The following is a 27522-nucleotide window of genomic DNA, read 5'->3' on the forward strand; positions in this document are numbered from 1 at the left end:
GATGCCATATAGTCAAAAGTAGAGAGCCTGTGGGCCACACAAAAGCTTCACCATATCTTAAATGTCTACAAGAATTGGGATAAGTTTGCCAATAATATTAACAGCACAGTGCTCCAAAGACTAGATACTACAGAAGCTGGACATTGCTGGAGCTTAGCTATATTGCCAGATAATTATACTACAGCTGACAAAGAAGTTGATTGCACTTGCAAACTTTCTTCAAGAGATACTCTACATCAACAAGAACTTACTATTGGAAACTATGATCTTCTACAGCCATTGGCTCTTCCACAGTCATCTAGCTCCCAACATTCAATTCAGGATATTGCTAGGAGTCCTTCCACTGCAAGCAGCCCCTGAGGTCTACTAGAAGGACCACAGTCACCAAGATCATCAAGAGATGTTCCAATAGGTGGGATGTTGATGCCACATAGCTGCAATGTATCAGGAGCCTCTATACATAGTATAATGTTGATTAGATTGTGTGGATTGGAAACTGGCCAATCCACCCAGCCAATCAGAAGCTCTGAAGCGCTGCAGTGAAAGAACTGCAGCCATGTCAGCACACCAAATCCTCCAAGGCCTAGGCAACAAAGATGAGTCTGTTATTCCTCCTGAAAGTGATGAGGGAATACCCTGACATGAACAAGAAGAATCTGTCATGGCAGTACACTCTGGTACTTGTCATTGCTGTGGTTTTGAACAGCAGCTTCTCCAAAAGATAAAGAGTACTAAAACATATTTGGAGTTGGAGCTTATTTGCATCCTGAAGCAGTTAGGAAAGGCCTTTAGTGATAAGAAAGCTGACATCTATCTATACTATGACCATGCTAAACTAATAGCTTCAAAACTTGATTTACAGACTCACACACTTAATAGAGAGGAGCTTCTCAACTGTTTGGCTTACATTCATAGGAATTGTTGCAACATTGACTCAGTCAAGACTAATAACAGCACCTATCTCTGGTTCCATTTGGCAAATAGACCAGCTAGAGCTGAAGATGCTTTAGGTATTTATAAATTCAAACATCAGCCAATTATCCCTCTGGTTGCAAACATGAGAATATTTGACTTCAACTGATACACATGAATAACTGAAGTTAACAAGTTCACCACCAGCAATCTTCAGAAGGAATGGGAAACAACTGAGTCTGTTGTCATTCCCCAGCTAATATGCTGGTGGAATGATAAGTTACAAGACACCACCACCACAGTACTCACCCAGGTCAATGATGAATACAACATGTACTACCATCATCAGTGAATAATGGGAGGTTGCAACAATTATGGATGGTTGAGAATAATATATTACAGTATCAGCCAACAACTTATGTGCCAGAACCCTGTGTACTATCTATGGTACATACTGACAAGACCCAACCATGCTTGGAAATTAATCTCCTATCTATACTATGTCAAGTATGCTAAGCCAGGGGATAAAACTGGGTTTCACCATATTAATATCAATGTTCCAGATGCTATTACTACTGGAAGGGGTGTTAACATGATACAAGAATTCTTGACCTTAACTGCAGAAGAGCCCAGCAACTGTATAGAAATCTTGTCAGGAATGCATAACCACCTAGAGAATTGGTGGGGACTAGTTGAAGAACAAGACTTATCCACTGATGGCTATATTCACTGCATTAAAGATACAATGTATACCAAAGATGACAAAAGAAAATTTGGTATTAGATGAATCAATATCATTTGCAAATCTGGCAATGTCTGAATTACAAGCTCTCTGCTACTCTATGGAGCCCATGGTCTATGCAAAAAGGTCTGATGCACTATGTTACTCTGGTATGTGGCAATTCAAGAGAACCATGAACATCTAGAAGTTAATAAAGCTGGTACATGGTTTCAGCTCTCTGTTGCATATAGAGATCTAGTTCCAGGGTCTTTGTCTCCATCTGGCCATTCAAATTGTTACACATCAGTTCCATATCAATTCCCTACTGCTATTCAATTACAAGGCTTAGGAGCTATATCAGATGCCCTGGTAGAATGTATTAGGTGGGACAACCCCATGATAATTGAGAAACTCAATATTCTCTTTGGTTCTGATGACAAAAAGGCTCAGGACTTCATTAATAACTGGCATCTAAAGGCCACACAAATTGCTCTGGATGCCATTATCAAGACTTACCAAATTGAAAAGAAAGCTTTTGGTAATAAATCCTATTGGCATTGTGTGCACAACAACATTGATCCAGTGTCAGTTCAGTCTTCTCCTTCTTCTGAGAACTTGATGGAAGAAGAGAATCATAATGATCACTATTAGAGATTGCTGCTATCACTCTTCTTATTCTTATTTTCTGTGTTTTTCCTTACCAGACTGCTCATTACTATTTATTATTCTCTTATTTTACTAAATTGGTTTTATTTTATTTTATATGTTGTTTGTTGTCAGGGGATGCCAACATTGAAGACCAGAAGAAAATGTAGTGGGGATTCTGGTATCTTATTAGAACAAAGATTGTTCTGGTCCAAGGTGCAAACCACCTCAAAGCTACTATTCTTGAGCTATATAAACCACCTGTAGCCCCTGCATCTTGCTTATTACCTTCACACACCATTGCTCTTTTCTATACACTTGTTCCTTACTACCAGTTCAGCTATTAGTTTGAGAATATGAAGATTTCTTGTTCATGAAATGTGCTACTGTTTCTCATTAGAGCTGCCTGTGTTAGTACAGGGCTCTTTAGTACTATTACTCCTTGCAAGCTTAGGTGTCTGTTAGAACATATCTATCTCTACACTTACTACTCAACCATACCCTTACTATGTGGTGATTTTTCACCTTTCTTGTGCTCTCACCATATCAACCAACTCGCCTACTTTGATGAGGCATCCCATTGTACCCCGCTCCACTAGAAGCACAGAAAGATAATTTTTCTGTACAAGCAAGATTTATCAAGACAGAATCTCAGTAATCAGAGTGGAAAATAGACAAACAAGATCTTTTAACAAAGAGCAGCAGGATTTACATCTCTAATAATTTAGCTCTAAGACAGGAACTACTACAAGTCCACTATAATAATCTATTTGTAGATTACTTTAGCATGGCAAAGATATTTGTCTTGCTCTGACAAAAATATAATTGATAATTAATAAGATGAAATATCCAGACATATATACACAAATACCAAACCTGTTAACAAGAAAAGACTTCAACACACAAACTATATAAGCTGCTTGCATCATTGCTAACATTCAGTAGTTTCTAGCATTTAATATTTATAGACTTTATAACAGACTTCTCTTCAAGTAGAGAGAAGAGAAATCTATACAATATAGTTCTGGTTGTTGTGAATTAATTTACAAAGCTTGCATATTTTCTTGCATGTAGAAAGAAGATTGACACACCAGAGATGGCAAATCTCTTCTTAAAAAGAGTGTTTAAAGACTTCAGATTTTCAAACAATATTGTTTCAGATCAGAAATTTGTTTTCATGAGTGAATATTAGTCAGAGCTATATTTTTACATGAAAGTTAAATAAAAACTTAGCACAGTATTTCATTCACAAACAGACAGTCAAACAGAGATACTGAACAAGATCTTGAAGAAATATCTCTGCATCTATTGTAGTTATAGACAAGATAATTGGGAGAAGTGGCTTGTGTATGCAGAATTTGCATACAACAGGTCAGAACACTCTGTAATGTATATATCTCTATTTAAAGCAATGTACAGCTTTGAATCTAAAGAACCAGATAAGATTCAGAAGTTATCTGATAATAACATACAGATAACACTCAACAGAAGACTAAGAATGATCTCTGTATTAAGAAATAGTCTGATAGAATATTTGATAAAAGCAAAAAAGAACCAAGCACAGTTCTATAACTAAAGATGTTAAGACAAGATGTATGCACCTGATGATGAAGTGATGTTATTATCAAGAAACCTATAAATAATATATTCTTGCAAGAAATTAGATGACAAGTACTATAGACTCTTCTTAGTAGTAGAGGCCATAGAAAATAATATATATCAACTGAAGCTTCTTCTGAGTTACCAGATTTATGATGTTTTCTATGTGTTATTGTTGAAATTATATCACACAAGAAAGAGTGAGGTGCCAGCATATTCTTCTGTGGTACTGGTAGATGACTATCATGAGTAGAAAGTAGATAAAATCTTAGAGAATAAAGTGCACTATCACAAGAGACATTACCTAGTGAAGTGGAAAGAATTTTCTATAAAGGAATTAATGTGAGAATCTGAGAAAAATCTTAAAAATGCACAAAAGACTTTTAAGAATTACCTAAAGTAAAGATATAATTACCAGAAGATAAACAAATTTACATACATCAAGAAAGATAAATATAACACAAAACAAACATGAAGACTACAACATACCAACAAAACAAAGAATTTAACAGCAAAAAAATGTATTACAAGAGCACTCAAGACACAGTCACAATAGTGGTAAACCAGTTATAAACAAGCAAGGCTTGGGAGTTGCTGGTACATTTGATATAATAATGAACAGCACTGCAGCAGAAGTAAATATAATAAATAAAGAATTACAAGAAGAACAAAGTATCTCTACAACACTTTAAAAACCAGACAAGATAATATCAACAAGACAATCTATAGAAGATATAAGATTGGTTTAGACAGAAGTTAGTTCAATAATAAGTAAAGATGATGAAGAAAATCTACAAGACTAGTTTCAGTAATATCTTAAAGAGTTTTGGCTTTATCTGTTAAACAAGCAGTAAAGTAATCAAGTAAGACTTAGACATTTCCAATCTTATTCTCTATATGTGACAAAACAATAGACATGGAGGTAATCATATAAGAAAGTTTAGATGGATCATCTTTAACAGATTTCATTTCAGACACAAGATCCACAGTCTTCACTATATGATATAAGACAGGACAATAATATTTTATAGAAGATTCTTTAATAATAAAAGTGATCTGGCAGTAGTAATGTTTAGTTACTTCTGAATCAAGCTCACAAAATTCACACACAAGTATACTCATGCACTTGATATTGTACAGACAATATAAATCAGCTGTATCAAAACTATAGTATTTTTCTTAAAGTTGTAAAAGCCAACAAACTAGTTCAACAGCAGATTCTGAAATCTATATCTATGTCAGAACAATAAAGGGGACAGATGAAGACATATATATATTATAACAGATACAGATTTGATATTCTAAGTAATATGTACCTAATTTCTTCTCAGCATTCTATATATATGGCTTATCTTCATTCAAACAGTTTATGAATATAGAGTATATATGCAAACAGAGCACAGAAGAATATTCTCTTCATTATAGAGAACAGAATCTTTTGACAATAATATTATGACAAGTTAAAAATCAAAAAAAGAGCAACACTCACATCCAGATAGAGTAGAGAAAAGAGAAGAAAGAAGGGAGTAAAGAACTCTCTATTTATACTTACATTATAACACACTAAAGTTACTAGTTCTATAACTTGTTAATAGATAACATAACAACAGACAACAAGTAATATAGCAATCAGACAGACAAATAAACAAAGAAACAAGTATGCAATAAAATACTAAACTTTTATAATAAAATAATTACTGTTCTACAACAAAGAATGTCTACTGCAACTAGCAGCAATACACATGCAGGATGTTTATATAGACAAGCAGTAGAAATGCAGAAGCTTGCACATTCAAGAATCTATAATACTTCACCAATAACAGAGAAAGTTATGACAACATATAAAAAATTACTTCAGTAGCTCTATGCCTCAGAGTCCAAGGCCTCTGGGGAGAGGGATAGTGTTACAAACATAAATCTAAATCAACCAAGCATCAGATAACATCAGATGTTCAGAGATACTTACATGACCCCAACTCTGAACATATAAGAATCACACAATTTGTACAGATTATAAAGATCTCAGTATTCAGTCTTCTAGTTGGAGGACTTCTACATTCTACACACAAATCTCTTTCATCAGTTGCAGGCATGAAATCTACTTAGCTCTTTCATACCCCAAATCCTGGGAAAATCTATATGATCTACAGCTGGTTCTCCTAACACATTATTATTGATAGAAATATTTCAAGCTATAGTGTACAGATGATCAAGTGTAAAATAACATAGATAAAACAGCTGATAGTGTATTATAGTATTCACTTACAACTTGTTTTGATACTGAAGAAAGAGACTATCAACAATATTTAAGAATCTTCTGAGAACAGAAATAATGTTAGAAGTGGTTTTGATATAACTGTTGATCACCAGCTCAGACATGCATCATTTTCATTTGCTTTGAAAAATCTTTTTACTTTAACCATTGCAAAGTGCAAGAGTAATCTTTCTCAAGACATTAATGAAAAGTACTACTTATCCCAGGAAATTGTGTAGCTTATAAGCAGAATAACTACTGATGTCAATATTTTCTGTATTTCAGTCAATCACATATGAATCACAGAATTCTTATGCTTAACAACACAGAAATACCTGACATTTCTCAAGATTCTTCAAAAAGTTTGTGGATGATGAGAGATGTTGTTTTTTAGTCTTTGTTACTTATCTGACTGTTGAGTTCCATGTCAAAATCTTCTTAAAACTTCTTGAATACAATGTTCTTTCACTGCAAGCAGGCCAGTTGTCTCAGAAATAGCAAAAAATACAAGATGCCTTCAATAATTCTGACAGCAATGTTGAAGTTTTTGTCACCAATTACAGTACTTGCTCTCTTGACATTAATATTCATCATTACTATACAGACATTGCCATGCTTGAACCAGTAATTAATGGGAACACTACTTTACAGATCATGGAAAGAGTTCACTGTCTTAATCAAACAGAAAAGTAACAGATCTGGATTCTTTATAATATGAATATATTTGATTATTTTGTTAAATTTAATCAAGTAAACAAGATGATTCCTCAAATCATTGACATGACACAGAACTTGTTTGATGATCTCAAAGACAAACTAGCTATACAGCTAAATAAACTCTCAGAAGATGTTGAAAATCAGAAAGATAACAAGAAACAGAATAATACTATAATAAATCTACTGAATAAGATTAAGAATATTGTGTGCAAACAAGTGGATACCTTCTATTATAAAATATTTGGACAAACTTGTTCACATTTAAAATATAAAGACATGACAGACTTGAAATTAGATGACAACATTATAAAAAAGATCTAGTGAATACTTAAGTTAGTTTCATTAAAGAAGCTGATCATAACCAGCAAGACTCTTCTTGTAATACAATCATCAGTAAAATCTAGTAATGAGATGTTTGCTTAGTCAGATCCAGAGCAGCCTCTACAACATGCAGATCTATCAGAGAATGAGACTGTTATAGAAATTACAGAAGATAATCTGAAGATATCAGATAGTTCACATAAATCTTTACAAGACTTCACTTTTTCTGTCAGAGTTCTAACACCAGATACACTACTCATTATTGAGTGGGAACATATAAATCTTGATAATTTGCTCTTGACAGATCTTGGCAGCTTGCCATCTTCAGATAAAACAGACAACAACAACAAGAAAAATAAGGCACCAGAAGATGGAACAGAAAATAGTAACAAGGAAATTAAGAAATCAGATACTAGCAATTAAAAGTATAAAAGTCTGCTTCACACACAGCCTCTGTGTAGCACCAAGAAATTAAGAGTTTCTGAGAATTTATGATGTACTTTAGTTTTTTACACATCTAAATTGTAGCTTCATGAGTTTTTACAAACAATGAGAATGCTACTAGCCTTGAAATTATTTATTTTAATATATAAAGTTAGAACTTCCAGACAGCTAAGAGTATAAAGTACTGGCAGAAGTGGCACTGTGACTTGGTAAGCAAAAGAGATAATGAAAGAATGATTTGGTAAAGCCTGGCAGGAGCCATTACAGATAGAAGAACTCAACCAGAGCTAATTCAGAGCAACAAGAAAATCAAAAATGTGGCCTGGAGTAAAACCAGAGCAATTATATGGTGCCAAGAGCACTAAGACTATCTACAGCGCGAAAAATTATACTAAAATTTGTGGGGCATGGAGGGCCTGATAGGGATTTGCTGATAGATGGAGATATAGCTTTAGAGAAACTTACTTAAAAGCAGAAGAAGATTTTGATGCTTCTTTATTAGAACTAGGCTGGTATTCAGAACCAGGACAGGATCCTATTTCCCATTGAAGCTGGTCTTGGTCCTGGATTTAGAACCAGTCAGGATCCCAAATATGAAATCTCAGTCCCATGTTCTATCTCATCCAAGAGCTTGAGATCCTATTCCTATCCCTATCCTATAAATTATTTCCTGGCTTCATTCTCAAATAGAAAATTATGTCCCATATTTCATCTCAGCAGAGAAGATAGATTCTCATTTTCTTTCCTGGCTGGGTCCATATTAGGACCAGAATGGGATTGGGTTTTCTAGTCCTATTGTGTCAAATTCATAGAGAAGAGTTAAACTGATCAAATTTTGTGTGGACTGTTACCAAATTTTATTACTTTTTTGATAAAGATGGAACCCTTAGAAAAACTAATTTGATTGTCAAAACTCAAAAGAAACAAAGTATTAATACTAATTAATAGCTGAAGCCAGCAAACAACCAGAAACTATCTAAATAGCAAGTTTATCATTATTATTATCATCTTCATCATCATCATCATTCTCTTCCTTCTTCTTTCTCTTCTTCTTCTTCTCCCACTTCTTCTTCTTCTTCTTCTTCTTCTCCTTCTCCTGCTCCTCCAGAACTGGCTTTGTGAACCAGACAGGGGCTCTAATACCTGCCATTTGATGGGCAGAGACCCTGATAGCACCAGAGAGAGATGAGAGGCAGTAGTGGGCAGTGGTGGTGGTGGTGAAGTAGTGGCAGTGGTAGTTGGTGGAGCAGGGGTAGCACACAGGCAGTGAGTAGTGGTGGCAGGGGTGGGGTGATCAGGCACATTAATCAGGCTGAAATAGTTTGATTCAATCTTGGCACTAATGCCAAGCACAAGCTTTATATTATCAGTGTTAACTATAACATGCTTACAGTATGCCATTGCTATAACAGAGCCTATATTACTTAGTATAATTGTTGGTGCCATTACTAATAATAACTTACACTTAAATAGAGTGCACAAGATTGCTTTAGTTATCTTCTGAAGTAACTTAATAGTAGTACATTGTCAGTGATATTCATCTTCTTGATGATAGAATAAAGTAATTTTCTGAATCAATTGCTGAAACAGAGCTACCAGAAAGATTAGCTCAGTAAAGCTCTGAAAGTGGCAGATTTTCTTAATGATATCTATTTTCACTAATTAGCATCAAGACTGTGACTAAAAATTATTACTTTTTGATATATAAGTGCCAGTCTTCCAATTTTGAACAGGGGGGCAGAGAGAGAGGTTCTTCTAATTAAACTTAGTCAGATCAACATTTTTATTAACTTTACACTAATTACTCTTCTTCAAAGTCTATTCTTTTAATATGGTCTTGTGCTGCTCCTCTTCAGCTGTGTGAAATGGACATGCATGGGGAAAACTAACATCTTGTCAGTAAATAATATGCATCACAGTAGTATTCTGCAAGCACTCATCTCTTAATGTGACTTATTATGACAGTGCAGTTCATCATACAGAGGGACATTGAAGAGCAGTAAATAAAAAGAAAGAGAGAGAAAAATTATTAATGTTAGCTTTGAAGAGAAAAAAGAAAAAGAGAAAGAGAAAGAGAAGAAAAGAGAGACTAATCTAATGTTATTATTCTATAGCCAGTGTAGCAACAATGTATTGAGCTTGCCCATAGCAACATGCCTATAGAATGTAAACAATATGTATAGTAACCATTCTACAGTACTTGATTAATACACTCTATAATCTCATTATTCTGTAGCCAGCATAGTAATAACACATTAAGCTTGTCTATAGCAATATATCTGTAGAATGTAAACAATGTGTATAGTAACTATTTTATACAAGTACTTAGTCAATACACTTTATAATTTCATTATATAGTGCCTTCAATTCAACTCATCACACACAATTATGAAAATAGGACCTTGAAAGATCATTAAAAAAATATATTCAAGACAGGAAAGACAGATTGCAAGACATACTATAATCTGTATAGCACAGAAGCACTGCCAGACCTTGAAAGATCATTAAAAAAATATATTCAAGACAGGAAAGACAGATTACAAGACATACTATAATATGCTGAAGAGAATCTGAGTTAAATATAAGTGATATACACTCTTAGTAGTTTGTATTGAATTATATTAATATTTATTGCAAACAGAATAGCAGCAAGAAGAATTACAAGATAATTAAAGATAAAGTTATTGAAGAGTTGATAATCAAGTAATTTATCAAGAGTAAGTCAAAGAAGTATTATAAGCATCAGCTTATGATCTCTCAGCAAAAGAAGAGAGAGGAGAGAAGAAGTATTACTGAGAAGAGATTACAAAAACTAAGAATAAAGCTTGACAGAAAAAAAAGATAGAATTCAAAAGTAATGAAATTTGATAACAGTTCTGATATATTTAAGTCAAAACAAGTCAGATGCAGTATTCTATTACTGTATATAAAGAGGCTCAGTTCTGTCAAATAATAGTCAGGCTTGAGATCAGAGTTACAGCTTATAATTATAATTATCTTGCTGCAGTTGGTGTGTCAAGAGAGAGAGTTAAGAAGAAGATGAGAGAATTTCTGAGCTAATTACAGAGTCTGATTGAAGATAACAATAGCTCACCTGCTTCAGAAAAGATAGAGAAAGATGATTTTGAGATTGTGGTGTCCTCTGATGAGAATAATAAGAAGAACAATGAGATGAATGATGATTGGATTATTAATATCTAGAGCAGGAAATTAGGTTTTTAGTTCTTTTCTTATATTAATTTGAGAATGAGGTGCCATTAAATTGGCAAAATGTTTTATTTTCCTGAAGAAGAATATTCTATTTTGTAGATAATGATGATTTTTTGTAGTTTGGTTACTGTACAGAGTAGAATAGGTCTAACTAGCTGGGAATTGTCAAATTTTGCTTGGACTGTTACCAAATTTTATTACTTTTTTGACTAAGGCAGAACTCTGAGAAAATTTAATTTGATTGTGAAAAAAAAAAATCTAATTAATAGCTGAAGCCAGCAAACAAGCAAAATCTACAGAGATTTCTTCAGAATTGACCATAGTTCAACATGGTAAAAAATAATTTGTATTGTAGAAGAAGCTGTATTATAAGTTGTTTATTACTTAGTGGTTGACTACTGAAGCTGCTCAGTTAGTTAAGAATAAGAAGCATGGTGATCTCAACTGAAAGACAAGGCAACACCATTTTGATTTTTGGCCAAAATTTGATCAAATAGCAGAGTATTCTAAGAGTACTCCAGGAATAATTTGCAAGCATTGCCAAATCTTTCTCAGTTATTTAAGCTTTTCTCAGAATAGTACAAGTGGTCTGAAGAAGCATTAATTAGTAAAGATTGTATGAAAACTAGTGACAGACAGGGTAACACTCTGGTTAACATAATAGTAGATCACAGATTCTAATTTCACAAATGTAATAAATTATAGTAATAGTTCTGGTGTCTTAGCAACAGTTTCTGAAGTGTTCTCAAACAGATTCAGATCTGCCTGTTCTCAAATATAATTAAGATAATTTTCTCCAGCAGCTTGTGCAAATATTAATATTCTTGAATCTCTCATTTTGTGCTATTAAGAATTCAGCATTCTGTATATTAATAATCATGCTCAACTCTGTAATAGTATTACAGATACCCACATAAGAAACATTATATCAGATTATGAATAATATGTACAATCAGCTATTTCAAAATCTTTTCTTTAATCCTAACTCAATAATCAAGATATTTCTAACAGTGAATAATTGAACAAGTTCCAATAATCTTATCTTTATAGCAATTAATAGTTATTACATTATAAAGAATTAGAAGTACTGTAAGTATTTACTGAGTTTTGAAAGTTTAGAGAGTACTTATACTAACAAGAATATAATAGAAATTCTCCAACAATTATTAGCAGTATGAAGACTTGAGAGCAATCTTCTTGTAATTACAAGTGATAATGCATCAAATAATAATACTATATAAGCACATTTTACACATCAGTTAATACCAGCATTGTAGTAGTTAAACAAGATAACTAATTAAAATATAAAGAGTGAGACAATACTCTGTCTTGCTTATGTGATTTAACTTGTAATTTGAAAGCTGGTTTGCAATCTCAAGGTTCAGCCAGATAATAATACTTTATCCACTATTTTTGATGAGAGCTCAATTACTGATGATCTAGCATCAACAGACACATTTGTAAATACTCTTAGAAAGATAACAAAATTTGGTAACAGTCTTGATATACTTGAGTTAATTTACTAATCTTTGCTTAACAATAAATTTATCTTATTACCAATGCAATCAATGTATTTCTTTAACTTGCTACATGTTTTCAAGAATATTAACAAGAGAATTAGCACAAGATAATTCAAGATGTTCATATAAGATGGAATTTCATTTATAAGATATGTGTTTGTATCTTGTTACTTTAACAAGCTGTAAACTTATGAATTCACAACTCATCACCAAAATATCAAAGACTTTGCTTATTGAACCATGACTGGAAGCAGCTAGAGTATATAGTTAGATTGTTGCAGTCATTCAGTTTATTTATCAAGATACTATCCAAAACAACAGACCCAACAATTTATCTGATATGGATAATCTACAATCATCTTTTTCAACATTTAGAAAGAGAGAAGAACAAGATCCAGCAGTTAACAATAAGAGAGAATGTTGAAGAAGCTATCAAAGCTGCTAACTTGAAATTCCAGAAATACTATAGTGATACTAAGTATTCAAAAGATGAGCTGCTAGCTGTAGCTGCTGCCCTTCATTCATCACACTACATAAGAGTATATAATTCAGAGGATTGGACTAGTGATGAGCATAAAACATACTGACAATATATTTTGAGATTTTACAAAAAGTATTATAAGAAATATAAACAGCCAAGAGAAGTAATACTTAATGTAAATAATATATGTTTGTTATAAATATTATTCTGATTTTCTCTCTGCTAACTTCTTTAGAATATTGAGCAAATGATTTTTGAAAAACTTTATTAAAGATGAGCAAATTTCCAAAATAAAATGAAGCAATATTTAAATGATGAGAATTTAATATTATCTCAAGCTCTAATTCTGGAACAATAGAGAATGCTAGAGTCTGATTTTCCAACTGTTGCTCAGATGACAAGAAATATTCTGGCTATATCTTTAACAGAAGTTGAAGTAGAATAGGTTTTCAATATTACTCAGAATACATGTTATTATCAATAATTATAGCTTCATGCATCTACAATCAAGAAGATTATACTGCTTAAACATAAAGACAAGATGCATATGCTGAATAAAGTACTTATATTTTATAAGAAGTTGGTCAAGAAAGTCATTCAAGATAATCAAGATAATCAAGATACTCCAGAGATTGTATGGAAAGAGATTGCAAGCCTGCTAAATCCACTACTTAACCCAGATGAGAAATAGAAAATATATCAATGTTATCAATAGATAAACTTAAGTAGCTAATAGCTTGCAATATAATTCAATTATGCAAAAAGTATTACTAAAATTTGTTACTTTTTCAAAGTTAAATAAATTGATAAAATTATATTAAGACTATTACCAAATTTTGTTATCTTTTGACAACATAAATGGGACCAGAAATTCTAATCCTATTCTACACTTTACTGGTTCCATCTTATATACAATATTGAAATTCTGGTCCTATTCTATTTTATCATACCAGGTCCCAGGCTCATTCTACTAGCTAGATTTTAATCCTGGTCCCAATTCCATCCCAATCTCAGCTCCCACAGAACTGTCTCAATATGCTGTTAAGCAACCCAGTCCCATCTCATTGAGCTGAGCTTCAACCCAATCCTGTCCTTGGAATGGGAATTGGGATGGGAATCCAGGACCAGGACAGGAAATCCTGGAACCAGATACCACTCTAATCAGAACTGGAAGCAGCAACAAGTTTAGTCTTTTGGCCAGAAAGAACATGTAAAGAAGTATCAAGAACTTTCTAGAGAGAAGAAGACTGATATCTAGTAATTCTGAAATGTAGTAAGCAAGCATGAAGAAAGTTAGATCAGATACAGGACACACAGATGCTGTTTTCCATCACAAGACCAGATATACTTTTAACAACAATACATTGCAAAAAGAGACTATTATCTTTCGCACAGGTAGTGCAAGAATGGTACTTGACATAGTCTAGAGTATAAATTATTACTGTATTTATTTAATACCTCTTTGTGATAGGCGTTATATTCAAGAATCTATTGTTGACAAGACTGCTTTGCTATTCTATTAGATGGTGGATGCCCAAGCTACTGATAGTAGTAGCAGTCTGGGTCAACTCTGAAACAAAGAAGTGATGTAAGAGTAAGACCTGACAGATAAGTATCTTATAGATAAGAACTTTCAAGTCAGATACAGAATGTATTATGTTTATAACCAGTTAGCAATAAGAAATTATTAACAATAAATAAATAAGAGATTCTCATAATCTGGTAAGATAGTATGAAAGATCACACTTGGAACTATTGAAGTGATATAGTTGTTTATAAAGTAACTGAATATTTTGATGATGAACTTCTTCTTGAGACTAAGTAAATGAGGGTCCTGTTTCTTTAACTATAACTTTGTGCTATAAGAATATGTTGCAACTAATAGGTCTGCCCCCCTGAGAAGCATGAGAACTTGATCTCAGAAAGAACTGTAGCTATAGTCTGAGCTATACTTTCAGTGTTTTTTTCTATTTTTTTGATATAGAAGAGGTTTGAGATTGTTTTAAAAAGATCTGAAAAGACTTCTGGTTGTTTTTAAGATGTTCTAGCAGAAGAAGTAGAACCTTCTAATGTGTCTGAAGTTAAGAAAACTAATAGAGTCAACAAATATTCTAGTAATAAACTATCAGACACTTACTATTATGATTATAGATAGCTACTGGAGCAGGGTATGATGGGATGCCTTGTCAAGGTAGGCAAGTTGGTTGATATGGTGAGAGCACAAGAAAGGTGAAAAATCACAACATAGTAAGGGTATGGTTGAGTAGTAAGTGTAGAGATAGGTATGTTCTAACAGACACTTAAGCTCACAAGAAGTAATAGTACTAAAGAGCTCTATACTAACACAGGCAGCTTAAATGAGAAACAGTAGCAAGTTTCATAAACAAGAAATCTTCATATTCTCTAACTAATAACTGAACTAGTAGTAAGGAACAAGTGTGTAGAAAAGAGCAATAGTATGTGAAGGTAATAAGCAAGATGCAGGGCTACAGATGATTTATATAGCTTAAGAATAGTAGCTTTGAGATGGTTTGCATCTTGAACTAGAATAATCTTTGTTCTAATAAGATACCAGAATCCACACTATATTTTCTTCTGGCTTTCAATATTGGTGTCCCCTGATAACAAGCAACATATAAAATAAAATAAAACTAATTTAGTAAAATAAGAGAATAATAAATAGTAATAAGCAGTCTGGTAAGAAAAAACATAGAAAATAAGAATAAGAAGAGTGATAGCAGCAATCTCTAATAGTGATTACTATAATTCTCTTCTTTCACCAAGTTCTTAAGAGGAGGAGAAGGCTAAACTGATGCTGGGTTAATGTTGTTGTGCACACAATACCAATAAAATTTATTACTAAAAGCTTTCTTTTCAATTTGGTAAGTCTTGACAATGGCATTCAGAGCAATTCACATGGTCTTTAGATATCAGTTATTAATGAAGTTCTGAGTCTTTTTATCATCAGGGCCAAAGAGAATATCAAGTTCCTCAATTATCATGGGGTTGTTCTATTTAATTTGTTCTACCAGGGCATCTGATATAGCTTCTAAGCCTTGTAATTAAATAGCAGTAGAGAATTGATATGGAACTGATGCATAACAATTTGAATAGTCAGATGGAGATGAAGGCCCTGGAACTAGATCTCTATATGTAACAGAGAGCTGAGACCATGTACTGGCTTTATTAATTTCTAGATGTTCATGATCCTCTTGGATTGCCACATACCAGGGTAGCATAGTGCATCAGATCTTTTTGCATGAACTATAGACTTCATGGTGTAGCAGAAAGCTTGTAATTTCAACATCATCAGATTTGCAAATAACATCAGTCCACCTAATACTAAATTTTCTTTTATTATTCTTGATATATATTATATCTTTAATGTGGTGAACATAGCTATCAGTAGATAAGTCTCATTCTTTAACTAGTCTCTATCAATTCTCTAGAAAATTATACATTTCTGGCAAGATTTCTGTACAGTCACTGGGCTCTTCTGCAGTTAAGATCAAGAATTCTTGTATCATATTAATGCCTCTTTCAGTAGTAATAGCATCTGAAATATTGATATCAATATGATAAAACTCAGTTTTGTCCTCTGGCTTAGCATACTTGGCATAGTATGAATAGGAGATTAATTTCCAAGCATGGTCAGGTCTTGTCAGTACATACTATAAATAGTATGCAGAGTTCTGGTGTATAAGTTATTGACTAATACTGTGATACATTGTTCTTAACCATCCATAATTGTCACAACCTCCCATTATTCACTAATGATGGTAGTATATATCATATTCACCATTGATCTGGATAAGTACTGTGGTGGTGGTGCCTTGTAACTTGTTGTTCCACTAGTGTATTAGCTAGAAAATGACAACAGACTCAGTTATTTCCCATTTCTTCTGAAGATTGCTGGTGGTGAACTTGTTAACTTCAGTTATTTGTGTGTATTAGTTGAAGTTGAATGTTCTCATGTTTGCAATCAGAGAAATAATTGGCTGATGTTTGAATTTGTAAATGCCTAAAGCATCTTCAGCTCTAGCTGATCTATTTACCAAACAGAACCAGAGATAGATACTGTCATCAGTCTTAACTAAGCTAATATTACAACAATTTCTATAGATGTAAGCTGAATGATTGAGAAGCTTCTCCTTATTAAGTGTGCAAGTCTGTAAATCAAGTTTTGAAGTTATTAGTTTTGCATGGTTATAGTATAGATAGATATTAGCTTCTTATTGCTAAAGATCTTTTCTAATTGCTCCAGAATGTGAATAAGCTTCAATTCTGAATGTGTTTTAGTACTCTTTATCTTTTGGAGAAGCTGCTATTTGAAACTACAGCAATAGCAAGTACCAGAGCATACTGTCATGATAAATTCTTCTTGTTCATGTTGGGGTATTTTCTCATTACTTTCAGGAGAAATAACAGACTCATCTTTGTTGTCTAGATCTTGAAGAGTTTGGTGTACTAACATGGCTGCAATTCTTTTACTGTAGTACTTTGAAGCTTCTGATTGACTGGGTGGATTGGCCAGTGTACTGGTGAATCCAAATAGTGGCTGTGATTGGCCAGTTTCCAATCCACACAATCTAATTGACATTGTACTATGTATAGAGGCTCCCAATACATTGTGGCTATGTGGCATTGACATTCCACTCATTGGAACATCACTTGGTGATCTTGGTGACTGTGGTTCTTCTAGTAGATCTCAGAGGCTGCTTGCAGTGGGAGGGCTCCTAGTGATATCCTGAATTGAACATTGGGAGCTAGATGACTGTGGAAGAGCCAACAGCTGTAGAAGATTATAGTTTTCAATAGTAAGTTCTTGTTAGTGTAGAGTATCTCTTGAAGAAAGTTCACAAGTATAATTAACTTCTTTATCAGCTGTAGTATAATTATCTAGCAATATAGCTAAGCTCTGGCAATGTCCAGCTCCTGTAGCATCTAGTCTTCAGAGCACTACACTGTTAATATTGTTGATGAACTTATTCTAATTCTTGTAGACATTTAGAATATAGCAAAGCTTTTGTGTGATTCACAAGCTCTCTACTTTTAGCCATATGGCATTAATCCTGTCTATACTTCATGTAACAACAAGTTTATTCTTGATCTTTTACATATCAATACAATGTCATTCAATATCCAGGATAATCTTTCAAGCATCATGGAAATCAGCTTCAAAATTGGTGTGTGTAACATGTTGCCAAGCTCTAGATCTTTCAATGTATCAATAGAAATAAGCCACTAAGTCAGTAATCACATCAGTCACTTGCATAAGTGTGTTCAGCAGCTCAACTTGTAGACTATAGCAGCAGTGCAGAGATTGGTTATTAATGTATTCCGTAGCTGCTGTTAGGTTATTGAAGAAATGGTCATCCAAGTTGACTCCACTGTCTCTGGTAACAACCAGGCCTTGGTTTTCAGGTGCAGGTGCCAGAGGAGGCAAGTTGCTTTGTCCAGTCATTTTTGAAGGATATCAGTGATCAAAAAAATTTGCAAATATCAGAATAACAGAATAAATGTTGAATCTGTAAAAAGAATCAAGCTTGAATGTAAAAGAAAGTAAAAGCTTCAGGGAAGAAAAATCAGTCTTTAATGTCTTTTAAAAATTCAGAAAAAGTGAAGGCTTATGCAAATAATAAAGAAAGAGAAACTTCTCAAAAGAGCAAGCAAAAACTTCACTTTGCAGGCAAATAAAAGAAACTTCCTGAATAAGCAAGCAAAAACTTCACTTTGCAGGCAAATAAAAGAAACTTCCCAAATAAGCAAGCAAAAACTTCACTTTTGCAAATAAAACACAACAAATTAAACATCTTGTGAAGGTATAACAACAGCAAAACTCCAGTTGTCTGGTATAACAGTTGGAAATTGCATTTGCTCCATTTCTTCTTGATCATTTTCATTCTCACTCTGATTCAAGAAGCTGACATCTGAGGAACTGCTAGAGGAAATGTTAGGTTAACTTCTGGTGGCATATTTTTGAGAGATGTTCTCCATCTTTACATCAGAATCTGCTGGACTATCATTGAAGGACTTCATTCCAGATTTCATAAGATACTTCTTCAATCTGTTTCCTGCAATAGATTCTTTGAGTTCAGTGCCATCTAACTCTTCAAGATAATAGGGACCTAGTTCTTGATTGGTGAACTTAACTCTATAGGGTTCTAGCTATTGAAAGTGCAGGGTGTTGTTTCTAGATATATTCTGTTTCTCTTTGGTATTGTGAAGCAAGACAAGGTCTCCAGGTAGAAGAGAGTTGGTCCAAATATTATGAGTATCATTAAAGTATTTCTTATTTCTAGCATGCATTTGGAGCTGATGATGTGCTGCTTTCAGAATGTTCTCATCTTGTCTTTTGATTTGCTGTGCTTGTATTAGAAGCAGGTCTTCAGTTATTTGAATCTTTTACTAGAGAATTGTTTGCTAAGTAGGAATCTTGAGTTCAATCAGAAGAACTGTCTTCTGCTCTATTAGCAATTCATAAGAGGAGACACCAGTACTAGCCTTAGTCATCATTCAATCCACCATCAGAATTACAGAAAGATGTTTAATCTAATCTCTTTCAGTGTCATTAATAGCTTTAGCTAGCCCAGCAGCCAAAGACTTATGGCCAACTTCCACCATACTATTCACAGGAGAATTATAGAGCAAAATAACAATGTGTTTAATGTTGAATTTCTTCAGTAAGGTCTCCACAACATTCTTATTCTCTGATTCTCCATTCATAACAAATTTGGCAGGCAGGCCTCATCAACAGATAATATTCTCATAAAGAAATTTGGCCATAGCTTCAGCTGTTGTCTTTTTCAAGACTCTAGCTTTCATTCATCCAGTGAAGTCACATCTGGCAACAACCAAATAATTTTGTTCTTGACAGAAAGACATGTGCTTGATATTTACTTCAACTTTCTCCCAACAGATAGAAGCTCAGATAGGATAAAGCTCTTCACTCAATCTTTATGAATCTCTTTGTTAACATTGAGAACAGTGCTTTACATAAGCAGACACATCTTTAAACATCTCTAACCACCAGTATTGAGCTTGTAGAGCAGAGTATGTTTTCTCTCACTCTTTATAGCTAAATTCATCATGTATTATGTGTAAAATTTGTTCATGCTGTTCTTTGTTATCTATAACACATCTTAGAGGCACACCAGATCCTGCTTGCCTAAATAGCTGATTGGCCTCCACCATATATTTAATTGCCTTTCTTTGAAATTTTGTGTACTCTTTCCCTTCTATGCCCAATGGTTTTGATAGAGTGGTTAGGTATTATGTAATCTTCTTCAATTCTTCTGAATATATGGAGTCCAGTATTCTAAGGTCTTCACTATTGAGAGCTCAGCTAGCTAAAACTCTTATAGAATTCATAAAGGCAAACAGATCTTCATCTTCTTCAGATTCAGGCTGTTTCTTAATATCTAGTTCTTGATGAGACAGTCCATCAGCAGCTGTGTGTTTTGTCTCAGAAATATGTTTAACAGTAAAGTTGAAGAGGTGTATCCAAGCTATTTAATTAGTAATTAAAGCTTCTGGAACATCTGTAGTAGTTCTATTAAGTTGAGTGACAAGAGTTTTTGCATTAATTTCCAAAGTAAAAGACACTTTATAGATATGATGTTGAAATTTCTTGAAGACTTTCAAAACAGCTCTGCATTCTTGTTTGCCAGCATCATATGTTTTCTCTGAATCATTCCATACTCTGGATTTGTATCATGCAGAATGTCAAGCTTCTTGTTGCTCCTGAATAATGCATTCTCCCCATTCTAATTCACTGGCATCAACAGCCACAGTGATAAGCAAAGCATCTTGTTTGTAATTAATTGAAAGAATGATAGGGAATGAACATAACTTTTCTTTCAAAAGTATAAAGATATTATTTTGCTCTTCAGTCCATGTTCATATAACATTTTGTCAAAGCAGATAATGTAAAGATTCAGTTATCCAACTATAATGCTCTATAAGTATTCAGAAATATCCAGCAAGCTCTAGAAATTCTTGTAATTCTGTAATACTTGTAGAAGTAGGCCAATTTGCAATTTTAGCCATCTTGGCTTTCTCAGGTTGTTGTCTGTTATAGTTGCAGACCCATCTAACAACATTGATTCCAGACATGCAGAATTGAGATTTAGCACTGGAGATTCTGACTCTAGAGATTTTGACAAGCTATAGAACATAGTTCAGATTCTGCAGATGATTATAAACAAATCTTCTTATTTCTGAGAGAACTTTAGTTTTATTTTTGACATGCAATTCTTTTACCCCAAGATTATCTATAAAGGCTCAAGCAATCTCTGGAAAAATCTTATGTATTATCTTCATTATTCTGTGTTGGGCTTGAGCTGGCAAATTTATTGCCTCTTGAACTAAAGTCATATGGCAAAAGAGCTTAATAGAGATTGTAATGGCTGTCATATCTCTGCTTTCTTCAGCTAACAGAAAATTATCATATCCAGAGAATAAGTCACATAGGCTAGCCATAACAAGTCCACCAAAGTCTTCAGTGTATTTATCAATATTAGAAGAAATAAAAGTGTCCCAAATAGTAACTTTGTTATACATATGTGCTGTGTCAACTAAATAATATTCACCTTTCTATTTCTTTGCAACCAGAAAATAGGGATTGGTATATAAATTATAGCAAGGCTTCAATATTTTAGCTTCTAATCTGTTCTGAATGATTTTAATTAGCTTATTATATAGAGCACAAGAAATTCAGTAAGTTTTAGTCTGCCAAGCCTTATAGGGCTTCATTCAAATAATCTGAAGAGGCAAGTATTCAGAATGAACATTATATAGATCTTTAAATGACCAAGCCAATGCTTCTTCACATTTATAAAGAACTAATATGAAAAATTTCTTCTTCTAACTTGTCAGTTCAAATCCAATTTTGAGCTTCTTAATTCTCTCATTTGTTAGCTATTCTCCAACAGAAAAGGGTGCAATTCTAGGTCTAATATAGTCATCAAATTCACAATTAAATGTGATGTGTTTCTCCTCTGAATAATACTTATCCAAACAAACATCCACTTAATTATTTAGGTCTTCCAGCTTGCTTTCATCAGATTTTCCAGATGCTAATGATCTTATCTTATCAGCTTTCTGCTTATAAGCAGTGCACACTCTCCAGATCTCTGAAGAAGACAGTCTGATGTCCCATTTATTATTGAAAATGTTTATCTGACATGATTTTTTTGTGACAAAATCATGATTTTTGTTCAGAGATGTGTAAATTGATCAAGCACTTTATGGAATAGATTTTCAAATTAAGCTGAAATTAATATCACATGTGTAATGTTTGCAGTGAGCTGTGATGCTGTCTGGATTGGGAAGTAAAGATCAGAAAATCTAAACTCCTGATGCAAAATTATTCTTGTCTTCTGATTGGTCCATTTGATTCACCAGCACACTAGTCAATCTGATTAGACTTAGCATGCTTTTGAATTCACCAATACTGGAATTATGTTTCTTCTCATTGCTGTAATCACCAACATGGGCAATGCTGCTAATGCATCCAACTTCTCTATTCTTTTCAATCTTCTGATCTTCAACCTTCTCATTATTAATTCTTATACCCATCATCTTCATCACATTCTCTTTATTCTCCTCAAGCCTTGTATCCACAGGCACCTGCCTGATTAAATGCCTGTTGAATTGTTTAAATAATCACTGTTTAATTTATCAGTCACATATCTTATATTGCTTGAGTTTAGCTTAAAGTCTTTGAAAACTAGATGACACATTTATTCCTCATTATAAATTTCACAGTTTACTCCACTATCTTCTGAGGTGTTGCATCCCTAACAGACAGCAAACTGCCAATGTCTTTCAAGAATAAGTTGCTGATCCCCCTCTTTAAATATAAGAAAAGAGGTATGTGTAATAATATCTTTAATTTAAACAGGCACTTTGTTACAAAACATGTAAAAAGGAGCAACTTCTTCCATTTGAACAACCATGGTCACTCACAGCTTACTTTTCATTGGCAGATTCAACATTTCAGCATACTTCCAAGATAACAAATTAATTTCTGAGCCAGTATCAATCAACATCATTAATTCTTGTTGGTTTATAGTGACTGGGCACATATAACAAACACATTCCATATACTGTTTTGGATTTGGCACCATGGGCTTTGATGTAAGTCAACCAGAATTAATCTTTAGCTCAGGCTGAACTGATTCAGAGACTCCAACCTTTGCATGGCTTTTGCTAGTACTGTTATTCCAGCCTGATCCAAAGAATGCTTAATAAAGCTTTGGTGATACATCTATAAGCTTCTTGACTGATAATTCAACTTTTCCATTGAGAATTTGACCCATTAATTCATTGGCATCCATTGAATCACAGATCTGAGAGGATAAACAATCTGTTGCAGAATATCTTTATCTTTATTTCTTTACAGACTTGTTCTGAATTTCAGGCTTCATCTAATTGATAGGTTCAACATCTTTCATGATATCATCATCAACACTAGCCTGATTATTCCAGTAAGTAATAAATTGTCCAGTATACTGAATATGAGGTGTTGCAATCTTAGCTCTTTAATTGTTCTTAGCTTCTCCAACTGTTCCAATATTAACTGACATTCTTTCTTTCAATAGTTTATATTCCTTATCCAAATCAGATTCTCCATCAGATATTAGATATGCAAGTTATTCTGCTTGAACCTTCATATTGGTTGAATTTGCTGGAGATATCTCTTCTTGCTGATTGATCTTCTTTTTAGAGCTTGTTGATTTTGGAATCACCCATTCATCCTCTCCCATAGACCATACAATATACATGTTCAGGATTCCAGATTTAGGAGTGACAACTCAATAGTTTTGACTCTTAGAGCCTATGCATAAGTTTCCTTCATCATCAATATGGCAGTATTCATTACTTATATCAGATTGGTATTCATAACACTGAGATTGACAATGTCCAGGTTTTCCACAGTAGAAGCATCAGAGACATGTTGAAATTCCTCCAGTTCAAGCTCCTTCTCATCCACAAGCACCACTATAGCCTGTTATAGGAGAGCCATTTCAAGCTAAATAGAGGTTGACTGGCAGTTGAGTATTCTCTTGTACCATTATAGAATTAACAGTCACATTTATTGGATAATTTGATATAGATTTTGGAGGTCCTTATCTCTGCAGTATATAATACTGATCAGAATTCTCTTGTATCTGATTTGATTGTACTCTTATGGCCAATGCCAAATTTGTGAACTTATTGGTCATCTTTTCAATAGCAGCTTCAATATTGGCACTGTTAGAGTTCTTGACTTTGGATTTTAATTCAGATTCTTCAGTCTTTGCAAAACTAGCTGCTTTCTTTGGAGCTTCAACTGTAGGGGGTTTGTTAGTTAATTGATATCACTTACCAAGCTTCTTCATTTTCTTCTGTTTCATTTTATCTTCTTTAAAGATTCTCTTATTCTCTTCATACTGGTTGATCAAATCCATAGTCATCTGAACAACTTTCCTAAAATCACTAGGTGATATATTGTCTGAAAGATTGAGCTTGGCCTTGTCAATAATCTTATTCTGAAGCTTCTCAGGTAGCCCCTGAAGAAATCAAGACATTTTAGTGAATTCATCAAGCCTTCCATTGGCTTGTACTGTACTGGCAATAGTAGTGTATTCTTGAACATAGGCACAAATGTTGCCATCCCAAGCATGTGGTTTCTTTGTAATTGTCTGGAGATAATCCCAACAGTAAATCTTGTAAGTAATGTCTTGATTACAAAATTCATGAATAATCTTTTTGGAGAATACTTTTCAATTACCTTCTTTGTAGTCTTTCAAGGTCTTCATTCATCCTCCAATCCATGTAACACAGTACCTAGCCAACCATTCAATAATGTTTTTAGGGTCAATTACTCCATAATTCTTGCACATCTGATAAAATCTTTCAATAAACAGAGTAGCATCTCTGCCATCAAATCAAGGTGCATTTGCTGTGCCAGGGAAAGGCATAGAAATGTGGGAATGAATTATAATTCTCTTGTCCTCACCCTGTGATATAGTTGCATATGATTCTGTAGTATCTTCAGCCATAGTTGATTCTGATATCAATTTCTTGATTTCTTGATCTTTGGTCATGTTACACAGTATATTCTGTCTATTAGTCAATATCTTCCAAAAACCTGTTTATCAGACAAGCTCTAGATAAGAGACATTCAAATCTAAGCTCTTTAATCTTATTTCTAAATAAAAAATCTGATTAGTACTGTGTTCCTAGTCTATAAGATCTTATCTTGAAATAGTGTATTGCTTCATGTGTCTCAGAATTTGTTTTTCTCCCTTGGCAGTCATCAAATCACTGCATCATCATCTTCAGGTCTCAGCTTGGTCACCAAATGGAGCAGGGTATGATGGGATGCCTCATCAAAGTAGGTGAGTTGGTTGATATGGTGAGAGCGCAAGAAAGATGAAAAATCACAACATAGTAAGAGTATGGTTGAGTAGTAAGTGTAGAGATAGATATGTTCTAACAGACACCTAAGCTCACAAGAAGTAATAGTACTAAAGAGCTTTGTACTAACACAGACAGCTCAAATAAAAAACAGTAGCAAGTTTCATAAACAAGAAATCTTCATATTCTCTAACTAATAACTGAACTGGTAGTAAGGAACAGGTGTGTAGAAAAGAGCAATGGTGTGTGAAGGTAATAAGCAAGATGCAGGGCTACAGGTGGTTTATATAGCTCAAGAATAGTATCTTTGAGGTGGTTTGTGCCTCAGACCAGAACAACCTTTGTCCTAATGAGGTACTGGAATCCCCACTACACTATCATTAAATGGCTTCATTCCAGGTTTCATAAGGTACTTCTTCAATCTGTTTCCTGCAATAGATTCTTTGAGTTCAGTACCATCTAACTCTTTAAGATGATAGGAACCTAGTTCTTGATTAGGAGACTTAATCTTATAGAGTTCTAGTTATCAAAAGCACAGAGTGTTGTTCCTAGATATATTCTGTTCCCCTTTAGTATTGTGAAGCAAGACAAGGTCTCCAGATAGAAGAGAGTTGGTCCAAATATTGTGGGTATTATTAAAGTATTTCTTATTTCTAGCATATATTCAGAGCTGATGATGTGCTGCTTCCAGAACATTCTTATCTCATCTTTTAATTTGTTGTGCTTATATCAGAAGCAGGTCTTCAGTTGTTTGAATCTTTCACCAGAGAATTATTTGTCAAGTAGAAATCTTAAATTCAATCAGAAGAACTGCCTCCTGGTTCATTAGTAATCTATAAGAGAAGATATCAGTACTAGTCTTAGTCATCATTCAATCTGCCATCAGAATTGCAGGAAGATATTTAATTCAATCTCTTCCAGTGCCATTGGTAGCTTTAGCTAGCTCATCAGTTAAAGACTTATAGCCAACTTCCACCATATCATTTGCAGGAGAATTATAGAGCAAAATATCAATGTGTTTAATGTTGAATTTCTTCAGTAAGATCTTCACAACATTCTTATTCTCTGGTCCTCCATCTATAACAAATTTGGCAGGCAGGCCTCATTGACAGATGATATTCTCATAAAGAAATTTGGCCACAGCTTCAGCTGTTGTCTTTTTCAAGACTTTAGATTTCACTTATCTAGTGAAGTCATATCTGATAACAACCAAATAATTTTGTTCTCAACAGGAAGACATATGCTTGATATCCACTCCAACTTTCTTCCAACAGATAGAAGCTCAGATAGGATGAAGCTCTTCACTCAATCTTTGTGAATCTCTTTATTAATATTGAGAACAGTACTTTATATATGCAGACACATCTTTATACATTTCTGATCACCAGTATTGAGCTTGTAGGGCAGAGTATGTTCTCTCTCACTGTTTATGATTAAATTTATTATGTATTATGTGTAAAATTTATTCATGCTGTTCTTTGTTGTCCACAACATATCTTAGAGGCACTCTAGATCCCACTTATCTAAATAGTTGATCAGCCTCCATCACATATTTAATTGCCTTTCTTCAGAATTTCATGTACTCTTTCTCTTCCATGCTCAATAATTTTGATAGAGTGGTTAGATATTGTGCAATCTTCTCCAATTCTTCTGAATATATGTAGTCCAGTATTCTAAGATCTTCACTATCAAGAGCTCAGCCAGCTAAAACTCTTATAGAATTCATAAAGGCAAACAGATCTTCATCTTCTTCAGATTCAGGCTATTTCTCAATATCTAGTTCTTGGCAAGATAGTCTGTCAGCAGCTGTGTGTTTTGTTCCAGGAACATGTTTAATAGTAAAGTCAAAGAGGTGTATTCAAGCTATTCAATTGATAACCAAAGCTTCTGGAACATCTGTAGCAGTTTTATTAAGTTAGGCAACAAGAGTTTTTGCATTGATTTCCAAAGTAAAAGGCACTCTATAGATATGGTGTTGAAATTTCTTGAAGACTTTCAAAACAGCTCTGCATTCTTGTTTGCCAGCATTATATGTTTTCTCTGAATCATTCCATACTGTGAATTCATATTATACAGGATGTCAAGCTTCTTATTGCTTCTGAATAATGCATTCTCCTCATTCTAATCCACTGGCATCAACAGCCACAGTAATAAGCAAAGGATCTTGTTCATAATTAATTGGAAGAACAATAGAGAATGAACATAACTTTTCTTTCAAAAGTATAAAGATATTATTTTGCTCTTCAGTCCATGTCCATATAATATTTTGTTGAAGCAGATAATGTAAAGATTT

The 27522-nt window shown here is 33.7% G+C and overlaps 5 protein-coding genes across 5 annotated transcripts; 2 read left to right on the top strand and 3 right to left on the bottom strand.

Annotated features, from left to right (window-relative positions):
* Positions 1-1670: 1670 nt before the first annotated feature.
* CIMG_12630 (uncharacterized protein) lies at positions 1671-2657 on the top strand (the record flags this gene model as incomplete). Its single annotated transcript, XM_004445539.1, has 2 exons — positions 1671-1803; positions 1899-2657. 2 exons carry the CDS (start codon positions 1671-1673, stop codon positions 2282-2284), a joined length of 519 nt encoding a protein of 172 aa, XP_004445596.1. The 3' UTR covers positions 2285-2657.
* A 4254-nt stretch (positions 2658-6911) lies between these two features.
* Positions 6912-7592, top strand: CIMG_12631 (uncharacterized protein; the record flags this gene model as incomplete). Its single annotated transcript, XM_004445540.1, has 2 exons — positions 6912-7052; positions 7272-7592. The coding sequence occupies 2 exons, from the start codon at positions 6912-6914 to the stop codon at positions 7590-7592; spliced, it is 462 nt and encodes a 153-aa protein (XP_004445597.1).
* Positions 7593-8589: 997 nt separating this feature from the next.
* Positions 8590-9014, bottom strand: CIMG_12632 (uncharacterized protein; the record flags this gene model as incomplete). Its single annotated transcript, XM_001248993.2, has 2 exons — positions 8590-8727; positions 8757-9014. 2 exons carry the CDS (start codon positions 9012-9014, stop codon positions 8590-8592), a joined length of 396 nt encoding a protein of 131 aa, XP_001248994.2.
* A 7580-nt stretch (positions 9015-16594) lies between these two features.
* CIMG_12633 (uncharacterized protein) lies at positions 16595-17424 on the bottom strand (the record flags this gene model as incomplete). Its single annotated transcript, XM_001248991.2, has 3 exons — positions 16595-16675; positions 16880-16993; positions 17188-17424. The coding sequence occupies 3 exons, from the start codon at positions 17422-17424 to the stop codon at positions 16595-16597; spliced, it is 432 nt and encodes a 143-aa protein (XP_001248992.2).
* A 6285-nt stretch (positions 17425-23709) lies between these two features.
* Positions 23710-24492, bottom strand: CIMG_12634 (uncharacterized protein; the record flags this gene model as incomplete). The annotated part of the gene is made up of 4 exons (XM_001248988.2): positions 23710-23835; positions 24014-24153; positions 24196-24379; positions 24439-24492. 4 exons carry the CDS (start codon positions 24490-24492, stop codon positions 23710-23712), a joined length of 504 nt encoding a protein of 167 aa, XP_001248989.2.
* Between the last annotated feature and the right edge of the window lie 3030 nt (positions 24493-27522).

Source organism: Coccidioides immitis (genome assembly GCF_000149335.2).
Source record: "Coccidioides immitis RS genomic scaffold supercont3.1, whole genome shotgun sequence".
NCBI classification, from domain to species: domain Eukaryota; kingdom Fungi; phylum Ascomycota; class Eurotiomycetes; order Onygenales; family Onygenaceae; genus Coccidioides; species Coccidioides immitis.